The 12480-nt window shown below is 47.0% G+C and overlaps 1 protein-coding gene across 3 annotated transcripts in view; it reads left to right on the top strand.

The window, feature by feature from the left end:
* Nucleotides 1-12480, top strand: part of LOC130131974 (transmembrane protein 68-like) — a 151614-nt gene that overhangs the window by 131647 nt on the left and 7487 nt on the right. For all 3 annotated transcript variants that reach the window (XM_056301700.1, XM_056301699.1, XM_056301701.1), the window contains exon 8: nt 485-624. In XM_056301700.1, coding sequence (XP_056157675.1) covers nt 485-624 — 140 coding nt within the window. The remainder of the gene's footprint in view (nt 1-484; nt 625-12480) is intronic.

The raw sequence follows: 12480 nt of genomic DNA, 5'->3' as shown, positions 1-12480 counted from the left end.
TTACAAAGCCTTGTGGAGACCATGAGTATTGTTATAGGCACTGAAAAACTGAAGCACACATCACACAACTGGTTTAAACTGGTTTTCTTTCCGACTGTGGTGGATAAAACAACTTTTATGTGAAACAAACTTTTGGTGACTGATTTTCCATTTTTCCTAAAGTATGCCTGAATGTCTGCAGTCAGGTCCTTCAACAAAGGTTCTTAGTTATTTATGTGACAGCCACAGTGCAATAATTGTCTTTCACCCAAACCTGCTTTTCAAATTCAAAACACAGACTTGGTTTCAAAAGAACTTGGATGTACTGGAAGTCATATTCAAACAATGCAGATTATTATTATACTCTGAATAATCTGATGTGCGTATCCCATCAACTGGTAGTGAGTCGGAGGCCATGTGACAACTGCTAAAGGATTTGATGTGGCTTCACAACTGATTGTCATAGTTTCCCTTTGTCTGTTTCTCTTTTCGGCCTTCTTTTCAGAGTTCTTTCGTTGGGTGTATGAGAAGTTTCGCCTGCCCGTAGCTCCAGTTTATGGTGGCTTCCCAGTAAAATTCCGTACCTACTTGGGTGACCCCATCCTTTACGATGCTAATATGGATGCTGCTGAGCTAGCAGAGAAAGTAAGTAAGACGCCATAATTTCCCTGCTGAGAATTATGATGTTAGTAAAAATGTGTACTAAGCAGAAATTGCTTAATGTTCAATCATTCAATAATCTTCGTAGCCACATTTACATGGCATGCATTATTTTCAGTGCATTAAAATTAGCTTTTTATTTGTTTGGATGGTGCATGTAGGACAAAATAAGGTAATTGTAAGGGTATGCAAGTCTATGCTCACAAGAACAACAGTGTTTTTCTTCTGAAGTTTTAAATGGTTAATGCACTCTCACATTTGACTGCTCTTGACCCAGATGTTAAAAGATGGCCTAAAGTCAGGTTGTAAGCTCCTCAAATTACCAGACACTTGATTCATTTTTATGTAATTAAAATATTTTTTTTATAACAGATTATTACTTATTGACAAGATTTGAATGACAAGTTGAATATTAGTTGTAGCCTATTGAATGACTTTTTTTTCTTTGATAAGGTTTTCTTGTGGAGGTTTTCTTCATCTGAGTTGAGGATCTATGTATAGGTGGTGTTGTATATTGCACTTACTGTAAAGGCTATCAGGACTACCTTGTGATTTTGGTCTATACCAATAGACTTGACTTGAAGTGTGAAATCTGCTATACCATAAATATGATAATGAAATTACCACTATGAAAATTAAACCTGTGATGTCAAAAATAGGGTTTGGTATCTAAGAACAAGGTATTCATTAAAGAGTAACGAAGCACTCTTTATATAGCCTCCAGGTACTCACATTTTGAAATAGGCAAAACATTGGGTTGAGAGAGCAACAGGACTATGATAATGGTGTTGGGGGGGGGGGGGGTGAAGGTGACAGTGGTGTAGTAGAACTCTATACCCCAGACATTCAAAAGCCTACCCAGAGAGTTTAGTTGGCTAACACTGGCACGTTACTGTTCTATTCACCTCATGTTTAATTGGTCTAATATGATGAACCCCAGATGATAAACAAAAAAACTGCCCAGATGTTAAAGTAAACAAAAAACTGCCCTGCTGATATAGTAAACAAAAAACTGCCCAGTTGATAAAGTAAACAAAAAAAACTGCCCAGATGATAAAGTAAACAAAAAAACTGCCCTGGTGATAAAGTAAACAACAACAACAAAACTGCCCAGATGATAAAGTAAGCAAAAAAGTGCCCAGGTGATAAAGTAAACAACAAAAAAACTGCCCAGATGATAAAGTAAACAAAAAACTGCCCTGGTGATAAAGTAAACAACAACAAAAAAACTGCCCAAATGATAAAGTAAACAAAAAACTGCCCAGGTGATAAAGTAAACAAAACACTGCCCTGGTGATATAGTCAACAAAAAACTGTCCAGTTGATAAAGTAAACAGGAAAAAAAACAAAACTGCCCGGTGATAAAGTAAACAAAAAACTGCACTTGTGATAAAGTAAACAACAACAAAAAAACTTCCCAGATGATAAAGTAAGCAAAAAACTCCCCAGGTGATAAAGTAAACAACAACAAAAAAACTGCCCAGATGATAAAGTAAACAAAAAACTGCCCTTGTGGCGGACACTAGGGGCTATGCCTCTCACCCAGCAGGACTGTGAGCTGGGGGCGTGGTTTACGTTCCCGGGCTTGCTGGTGCAGGGTTGTCCCTGCTGCAGTTTTGGTTTTTGGAGTTGAGGAATAAACAGCAAACTCGCCTTCGTCTGCTGTGTTTTTCCCCATCCTGCCACATTGGTGACACTGAATTGAACATGTTTGGAGCAGAAGAGGAGTGTGAATCCACTTCGGCCACGCCGCCCCAACTCTCACAGCCGGCCGTTCTCGCCGCGGCTGTGAAGCTCCCAGAGTTCTGGCAGAGCAACCCGGCTTTGTGGTTCCAGCATGTCGAGGCACTGTTCCACCTGCGTGGAATCTCCGCGGACGACTCCAGATACTATTTGGTCATCGCTACGCTGGACCAGCAGTCCACACGCCGGGCCATGCAGCTGTTGCGCGCCCCTCCGCAACACGATAAATACGTCGCCCTCAAACATCTTCTGCTCCGGAGGTACAGCCTATCTGCCGCAGAGAGGGCAGATAGAATCCTTCCCCTATCCGGTTTGGGCGACGGGACGGCTGTGGATCTCATGGACAATATCCTGCCGCTGCTAGGCTCGGACGAAGGTGGATTCCTTTTCCCGCACGTTTTCCTGCGCCAGCTTCCGTCTCCTGTGCGCGCGGCTTTGGCTAACTCCCCGTGTCTGGCCGCTGGTGACTGCCAAGGTTTGGCTGAGGAGGCCCATCGGGTCCTGCTGGCTACCAGACAGTTCTCTGTGCAGAGTGTGGCATCGGAGCCTCTGCAGCCGGCGTCGGAGGACGCGGACCCGGCAGTGGTGGCTGCAGTGACTGCCCGGAGACGGCGCGGGAGCGGCCTCTGTTTCTTCCACCAGCGGTTCTGCGGCAAGGCGAGGCGCCGCGTCCCTCCGTGCACATTTGAGGCGCCGGGAAACTCCAGGGCAGCGCTCAGTAGCAGCTGTGGGCGCTGGTGGACGTAGTGAGCTGCTCTTCATTAAGGACACGATGTCAGGAAGACGGTTTCTGGTGGACTCAGGCTCGCAAAAGAGCCTACTCCCTCCAGCTAAGACAGACAGGTCGGCCGAAGGAGGCGGCCCACAGTTAAGTGCAGCTAACGGTTCGTCCATTGCGACGTTTGGCACAAGGTTGGTGACTGTTTGCTTCCACGGGCGCCATTTTGAGTGGGACTTTGTAGTCGCCGCCATTACTGTTCCTATTATCGGCGCTAATTTTCTGTGTGCTAATGGTCTGCTGGTTGATGTTGCAAACCGCCGTTTAATTGTGCTGTGTCTTTCCCCACTTTTCCGTGCGAGACAGGGGGAGCCGGGCCGTTAACACACGCTAACTTTTTAGCATTAGGGGATGTTTTTCAGAGTTTGCTGCAGGATTTTCCATCGGTGACTACACCTGCCTTTTCGACCGCGGTTACTAAACACGGGGTAGAACATTTCATTCCCACTGTGGGACCGCCAGTTTTTGCGCGCGCGCGGCGCCTCGACGCGGTAAAATTGATTACAGCTAAGGAGGAGTTCGCCATCATGGAGCGTCTGGGTATAGTGAGGCGTTCCAACAGCCCGTGGGCCTCGCCGCTTCACATGGTGCCCAAGGCAGATGGGTCGTGGCGGCCTTGCGGCGACTTTCGCCGCCTGAACAACGTCACCGCCAATGACCGCTATCCCATCCCACACATACAGGGCTTTTCCATACGCCTGGCAGGTACCACTATTTTCTCTAAGGTGGACCTGGTGCGCGGCTATCATCAGGTTCCCGTGCGCGCAGAGGACGTGCCCAAGACCACAGTGATCACCCCATTTGGGCTTTTTGAGTTCATGCGCATGCCATTTGGCTTGAAGGGGGCAGCGCAAACCTTTCAGAGGCTGATGGACTCGGTGTTGCGTGACCTGGATTTCGTGTTCGTTTATCTCGACGACATATTAGTTGCCAGTCCGTCAGCTGAAGAGCACCTGGCGCACCTGAAACAGGTTTTCCGTCGTCTGGACGAACATGGCCTGATAGTCAACCCGGCCAAGTGCCAGTTTGGACTGTTGACTTCTTGGGTCACCGCATTTCGCCGCAAGGCGCGGTCGCATTGCCTTCTAAGGTGCAAGCGGTGGCGGAATTTCCCCGCCCAGTCTCTGTTAAGGCATTGCAGGAATTCTTAGGCATGGTGAATTTCTGTAACCGTTTCTTCCCTCGCGCTGCCCACCTCCTTCAGCCACTTTACGAAGCCCTGCGGCTTAAGAAGGCTAACGACCCTGTCGACTGGACTCCCGAACGGATCCTGGCCTTTGACGGAGCTAAGTGCGCCCTGGCTAACGCTGCCCTCCTCGCCCATCCCACACCCACGGCGTCCATAGCTTTAACAACCGATGCGTCTGACATAGCCGTGGGGGCTGTGGTTGAACAGCGTGTGGCGAATGCGTGGCAGCCACTCGCATTTTTTTGCTGCAAACTGCGAGATAGCGAGCGCAAGTACAGCGTTTTTGACCGGGAGTTGCTGGCACTGCACCTTGAAACCCGGCATTTCCGCTTCCTGCTGGAGGGTCGCCCATTCACGGCTTATGTGGATCATAAACCGCTGATTTTCGCCATGTCCAAGATGACTGAGCCGTGGTCTGCTCGTCAGCAGCGCCACCTAGCGGCAATCTCCGAGTTCACAACGGACATTCAGCATGTGGCCGGGAAGTCCAACCCTGTTGCTGATTGTCTGTCGCGTGTGCTTGTGTGTCCTGTGCACCTCGGTGTGGATTTCTCCGCTATGGCTGCCGACCAGCCCAGCGACTCGGACGTCCTTGCCCTTAGGTCAACGCGTACCGGCCTCAAGCTAGAGGACGCTGTGATGCAGGAAGGCAGTCCTGCCCTCCTCTGCAATGTCTCCACCGGCCGTCCCCGCCCCGTTGTTCCAGTGGCCTGGCGCCGTCGAGTTTTCGATTCGATTCACTCCCTCTCACACCCTGGAGTTCGGGCGTCGGTGAAGTTGGTCGGTTCCAAGTTCGTCTGGCCTGGCCTCCGCAAGGACGTCAAGGGATGGGCAGCTGCATGTGTAGCGTGCCAGCGCGCTAAGGTCCACCAGCACACTAAGTCGCCCCTCGAACCGTTTCCGATCCCGGCCAGACGTTTTGACCACGTGCATGTGGACCTGGTGGGCCCTCTACCTTCTTCACAGGGTTTTACGCACCTGCTCACAATGGTAGATCAGACCACCAGGTGGCCAGAGGCTGTCCCTCTGTCCTCCACAACATCCTCGGATGTTGCACGCACTTTTCTTTCCTCCTGGGTCGCCCGTTTTGGCACTCTGTCAGATATCACATCAGACAGGGGCCCCCAGTTCGTGTCAGAGCTCTGGTCGGCACTTGCGCGATCCTTGGATGTGCAGGTACACCGCACTACCGCGTATCACCCTCAGGCTAATGGCTTGTGTGAATGTTTTCACCGGTTGCTCAAGGCAGCGCTGCGCGCTGCGCTCTCGAATGGTAACTGGGTGGATCGTTTACCTTGGGTTATGCTCGGGTTTCGTTCGGCTCCTAAGGAGGACCTCGACGCTTCGCCCGCTGAGCTGGTGCTCGGTCAGCCGCTCCGCGTCCCTGGGGAATTTTTGCCTGGGAGTTCCGCTCCTCAACCCCGTCCAGCCGTTTATCCTTTTTTGTCCGACAGCACTTGGGTTCCAGGCCCCGTTCACCACTGTTTTCCGCGGTTGTTCGTGCCTGCGGAGCTCATGTCGGCTCGTTTTGTTTTTGTACGGCATGACGCTCACCGCTCGCCCCTCCAACCCCCATACGATGGCCCATTTCGGGTTCTTGAGACGGGTCCTAAGGGTTTTGTGCTGGATATGGGTTTAAGCCTATCAAGCGTGATAGGCTTAAACCGCCGCACAGGGTGGCAGGCGAAGTTGTGTTTCCGGCCCATGTTCCCCGTCGGGGTCGTCCTCCTTCCAGGACCCCGGCAGTGTCTTCACGGGTTCAGCGTTCTGCTTCTCAGCCGGCTTTGGACTGTGTTTCACCTACTGTTTCGGCTGAGGGACGGCGCAGCCGTTATGGCAGGCTGCTTAAGCCTCCAGTGAGACACTAATTTTCTTTCCAGGAGTCCCTTCTGGGTGTTCGGGGGGGAGGGGGGCTGTGTGGCGGACACTAGGGGCTATGCCTCTCACCCAGCAGGACTGTGAGCTGGGGGCGTGGTTTACGTTCCCGGGCTTGCTGGTGCAGGGTTGTTCCTGCTGTAGTTTTGGTTTCTGGAATTGAGGAATAAACATCAAACTCGCCTTCGTCTGCCGTGTTTTTCCTCACCCTGCCACACCCTGGTGATAAAGTAAACAACAACAAAAAAACTGCCCAGATGATAAAGTAAACAAAAAACTGCCCTGGTGACAAAGTAAACAAAAAACTGCCAAGATGATAAAGTAGACAAAAAACTGTCCAGGTGATAATGTAAACAAAAAAATGAGACACATGACAGTGTGTGTCGCTTCGAGTGAGAAAACCTGTGCTTTCTCTTTTTGTTTGGGTAAAACACATAGTACGATTAGGGATTACATCATTAATTGAATAACGTAATTACAAAAGCTCAGTGATTGTAATTACTACTTCAAAAATGTGTTTCACATCTTTATGCATGTGTAAAGATGTGAGAAGTGCCTTGACATGAAGAGCCATCACATCGGCAGTGAGGTGCTCAGACAGTGCCCAGACAGTCATTACTGTTGTACATCCACGACACAGTGCAGGAAATGAAGCAAACATGAAAAAAAAGAAGTGACAGGGACCAGAAAATGACTGAAACCGTACAAATTTTGGACTATTTCCAACTAAAACGTACAGAAAATTTGATGGTCTACAAGCACTGCAAATGTGAACTTGCTCAGGAGAACAGCACAGCATTACCTCATCAGAGAAAATCTTGCCTACAAATTGATAATTTCATTTGAATTTTGATTGATTGATTTGATTGTAGGGTTCAAACCCTTATTTAATCGGGGAGGCTCATCATTGATCTAAGATCTCTTTTACAACATAAAATGTTGGACACCGTGGGTTTGTAACTATGGTTCTATGAGTCAACAGATACCTGAAGGGCTGCCATCTGTTGGCACCCACGCATGCGCATGTCAACTCCTTGAACCCCAAAACAGTATTCACATCAGCCCATTGAACCCTAATAATTGGGCCCTGTAGGCACATCATATATATACCAATTATATATACCAATTATTAGACAATTTTAGACGAATTTTTAGACAACCAATGACATGTATGCAAAGTACAGGCCTGGCATGCACTAACAGTCACTTCGAAAAGCAGGAGAACATGTGAGCTCCAAAAGAGAATGTATGGCATCACCAAGGCTGCAACAGATATATGCAGATGTATATACAATGACTAAATAGTCAGTCCCACATAGTCATGTTGTGCAGTGTGCAGCGACTAGCACACACTAAGAATAAGAGCCTGCAGCCATGTCCAACATGTAATACCAATGTGTAGACAAAGAAGCTGCTTTACAGGTATCTTGGACCTGGAATCCATGAAAAAGAGCTGTTAATACCAACCATGATGGGTGGAGTGCACCTGCAAACCATCCGAAATGACATGCCCAGCTGCTTCATAGACAGTTTTGATGCAGTCCACTAACCAATATGCAAGTCGCTGAGAGGAGGGCGCCTTGCCTTTTTTTCTTCTTAACAGACTACTACTACTACTACTACTTTCGGCTTCTCCCGTTAGGGGTCGCCACAGCAAATCATCCGTTTCCATCTCTTCCTGTCCTCTGCATCTTCCTCTGTCACACCAGCCATGTGCATGTCCTCTCTCACCACATCCATAAACCTCCTCTTTGGCGTTTCTCTTTTCCTCTTCCCTGGCAGCTCCATATTCAGCATTCTTCTCCCAATATACCCAGCATCTCTCCTCCATACATGTACAAACCACCTCAATCATGCCTCTCTTGCTTTGTCTCCGAACCTGCCACCTCCAGCACCACTTTCTGTCTTTTCATCAGTGCCACTGTCTCCAAACCATAACATCACTGGTTTCACAACCATCTTTATCTCTTGCTGGTACCATTCTGTTAAAAATCACTCCTGACACTCTTCTCCACCCACTCCACCCTGTATGCACTCTCTTCTTCACTTCTCTTCTGCACTCCCCATTACTTTGGACAGTTGATCCCAAGTATTTAAACTCGTATGCCTTCATCAGCTCTACTCCTTGCGTCATCACCATTCCGCTGTCCTCCCTCTCATTCACTGCTTCTCTCCAGTGCATACATCCACCTCTCCAGGCCTCTGTGTGGGCCTGTCAAGTTCTTCCACACCAAACTCACCTAACCATGTCTTCATGAGCCTTGCTTTGTGCACTGGGGCACAGTCATGCTGGAACAGAAAAGGGCCCTCCCCAAACTCTTCTCACAAAGTTGGAAGCATAGAATTGTCCAAAATGTATTGGTATGCTGAAGCATTAAGTTTTCCCTTCACTGGAAGTAAGGGGCTGAGCCCACCCCCTGAAAAACAACCCCACACCATTATCTCTCCTCCACCAAACTTTACAGTTGGCACAATGCAGTCAGGCAGGTAATGTTCTCCTGGCATCTGCCACACCCAGACTCGTCCATCAGACTGCCAGACAGAGAAGCATGATTCATCACTCCACAGAACACGTTTCCACTGCTCCAGAGTCCAGTGGCAGCTTGCTTTACACCACTCCATCCGACGCTTGGCATTGTGCTTGGTGATGTAAGGCTTGCATGCAGCTGCTCGGCCATGGAAGCCCATTCCATGAAGCTCCTGGCACACAGTTTTTGTGCCGATGTTAATGCCAGAGAACGTTTGGAACGCTGCAGTTATTGAGTTAACAGAGCGTTGGCGACTTTTACGCACTATGCGCCTCAGCACTCGTTGATCCCGCTGTGCGACTTTACATGGCCTGTCAATTTATGGCTGAGTTGCTGTTGTTCCTAAACACTTCTACTTTTCAATAATATCACTTACAGTTGACTGTGGAATATCTAGCAGGGAAGAAATTTCACAAACTGACATATTGCAAAGGTGGCATCCTATGACAGTAACACACTTGAATTCACTGAGCTCTTCAGAACGACCGATTCTTTCACAAATGTTTGTAAATGCAGACTGCATGGCTAGCTGCTTGATTTTATAAACCTGTGGCAATGGGTCTGAATGAAACACCTGAATTCAATGATTAAGAAGTGTGTCCCAATACTTTTGTACATATAGTGTATCTCACACAAGCTAAGGATGCAGATAAAAGGGGTTGACGAGATATTATGCAACACAAAAAGTCCCCGCTTATACAAACAAACCAAGGGCAAGCTCCCCGCGGTTAGCATGCTGACTACTAGGACCAACTAGGTCCTTACCCCGCCCCCCTTCAGCTCATGTCTCCCACTGCTTTCTGGGTATGGACTCTCTGTTGCTGGTACAGCCCACCATGGACAGCAAGGAGCAACCCCAAAGTCAGCAATTCCTGTTTTGACCAGTTTCAGGAGGAACTGGTCTCAAAGTGCACAGCTACTTCATCTAATCCGACTCCAGTTGTATGTCAGAAGCCACAGCCTTTCTCATAAAATTGTGCAGATAATACTCTTAACGCGCTAAATTTAGCATTGCTAAACATCAGGTCTTTGGCAGGACAAACATTTTTAATCAGTGATTTTCTCATCAAGCACAATCTCAATTTTATGTTTGTAACTGAAACTTGGTTAAACAAATATAACAGTGCAACTGTTCTTATTGAGTCAACTCCTGCCAACTTCAGTTGTATAAGCGAAACCAGATACATAACAAAGGAAGTGGAGTTGCCATTTTGTTTAATAATTTGCTCCAATACAAGAACATAGCTTATGGAAATGTTGCTTCGAGCTCTTCAATTGAATTCCTCTTCTTGAGTTATATTTGTAAATATCTATGGGCCACCTAAATACAATGCAAACTTTTTTGATGACTTAACTGAGCTGCTGTCTATAACCTGTATTGCATTTGACAGTGTAGTTATTGCTGGTGATTTAAACATCCATGTTGACAATCCGTGAGACAGGAACTAAAGAACTTTGTCGTGTTCTTGATAACTGGGCTGACTCAGCATGTGACGGAGCCCACACACAACAAGGGGCACACTCTGGACCTACTTATCTCCCAAGTGTCTGAACATTTCTAAGGTTGTGGTGACTGATGTCGCTCTCTCCAATTATTCCTGTGTTTTCTTTGAGAGAACCATCTACATGCACACAAATGTTGTAACAGAGGTAATCACAAAACGTCATATCACTGAGAGCACCAGTGAAATATGTATTCAGGCTTTGTCTTCCACACCCGCCCTCTCTCAGTTCTCAGTCAATGTGCTTGTAGATAATTTAATTCTAAAATTACACGTTATTGATGCTATTACACCCGATAAGGTGAAGGGGATCTCTGGTAATAAAAATATCTCCATGGAGGTGTGCCACTCTGGTCAGAATAGAAAAATGAGAGTGTCATAAAGCTGGTGGTGAAAAACAAATCGTACTGTTCATTATGATATCTATAAAGAGAGACTGCACATTTGTAATGTGGAACAGAGAAATGCTCCAACTTTATTGCATGGATTAGACTACTCTATGAAGCTCCTGGCACCAGACATGGGTGCCCTCTCTCTCCCCTCTTATTTGCTATTGCCATCGAACCCCTAGCCATTTGTCTTCGAGAGGAGAGGAGGTTTCAGGGCATCACCAGGATGGGTATCACTTACAAACTGTCCTTATATGCAGACGATCTGCTTCTATATGCCTCCAACCCAGTTTCATCCCTCCCGGTTAATTCAATTCGGCAAATACTCCAGATATAAGTTAAATTTCCAGAAAAGTGAACTCCTCCTCATCAATGCTCTGTCCAAGAAAATACCAAATTCTGTCCTCCCATTCAGAGTAGTCTCTGAAGGCTTTAAATACTTGGGAGTGTTCATCACCACCTCATTTAATGACCTTTTCACCAAAAACTTTCAAACCCTTGTCAATAAATGTAAACTTGACATAATTCGCTGGTCCTCTCTCCCCCTTGACCTTAATTGGCTGTGTCAACCTTATAAGATGTTGATCCTCCCCAAATTCCTATACCTATTTCAACACATTCCAATTTTTATGGAAAGTCTTTCTTCATCAACTAGATCAGATGGTGTCTTCATTCCTATGGGCCAATAAACTGCCACGCATTAAAAAAGCTATTTTACAACTCCCCAGAAAGTCAGGTGGTCTGGCACTGCCCAATTTTATTCAGTGTTACTGGGCATGCAATATTGGAATAGTACACTGTTGGATCGATAACAGGGCTCAGAAACATCTCCTATGGGTCCAAATGGAGCTACTGTCTTCAAAGCTGTCCCTCCAGTCTGTCATTACTGCACAACTCCCCCTTAAAAATCATAATATTTCCCAAAATTCAGTTGTTACCAACTTAATTAAGATATGGATACAGTTCAGTAAACATTTCAAATTGGACAAAACTAGCCCCAGTCTTCAAAAATAATTTATTCCCATCTTCTTCCTCCGACCCCGTTTTTCGCATTTGGCATGACAAGGGCTTACTTTATACCAAATATTTATATAAGGATGGAATCTTCACTGATTTCACAGAGCTCTCAACCAGGTTCGACCTGCCTAAATCCCACTACTTTCGCATCCTTCAACTTAGACATTTCATTAAAACCAATTACCCCCATTTCCCCAACCACGCCCCTGGATCCGCTATTGACTCCCTTCTTACTCTGGACCCTGCACAGAAACGCTCAATTTCCGTAATTTATGGCTCCATTGACTCCCTTAATCCCTTTTCACCTTCCTTAGTATCCAACCTGTCATACAACTCACCATACACCTTTTCCTTTGCATTTGCCACCTCTCTCTTCGCTTTACGCTGCATCTCCTTGTACTCCCGTCTACTTTCTTCATCTCTCTGACTATCCCACTTCTTCTTTGCCAACCTTTTCCTCTGTATACTTTGCTGTACCTCCTCATTCCACCACCAAGCCTCCTTGTCTTCCTTCCTCTGTCCTGATGACACACCAAGTACCTTCCTAGCTGTCTCCCTCACTATTTCTGCAGTGGTTGCCCAGCCATCCGGCAGCTCTTCACAACCACCCAGTGCCTGTCTTAACTCCTGCCTGAACTCCACACAACAGTCTTCCTTCAACTTCCACCATTTGATCTTCGGCTCTACCTTCACTCTCTTCCTCTTCTTGGTCTCCAAAGTCATCCTACAGACCACCATCCGATGCTGCCTAGCTACGTTCTCCTCTGTCACCGCCTTGCAGTCTCCAATCCCTTCTAGATTGTGCCTTCTACCCCACTAT

The sequence above is a fragment of the Lampris incognitus genome, unplaced genomic scaffold, assembly GCF_029633865.1.
Source record: "Lampris incognitus isolate fLamInc1 unplaced genomic scaffold, fLamInc1.hap2 H_2, whole genome shotgun sequence".
Lineage (NCBI taxonomy): Eukaryota > Metazoa > Chordata > Actinopteri > Lampriformes > Lampridae > Lampris > Lampris incognitus.
This window is presented reverse-complemented; position numbering and strand designations above follow the sequence as displayed.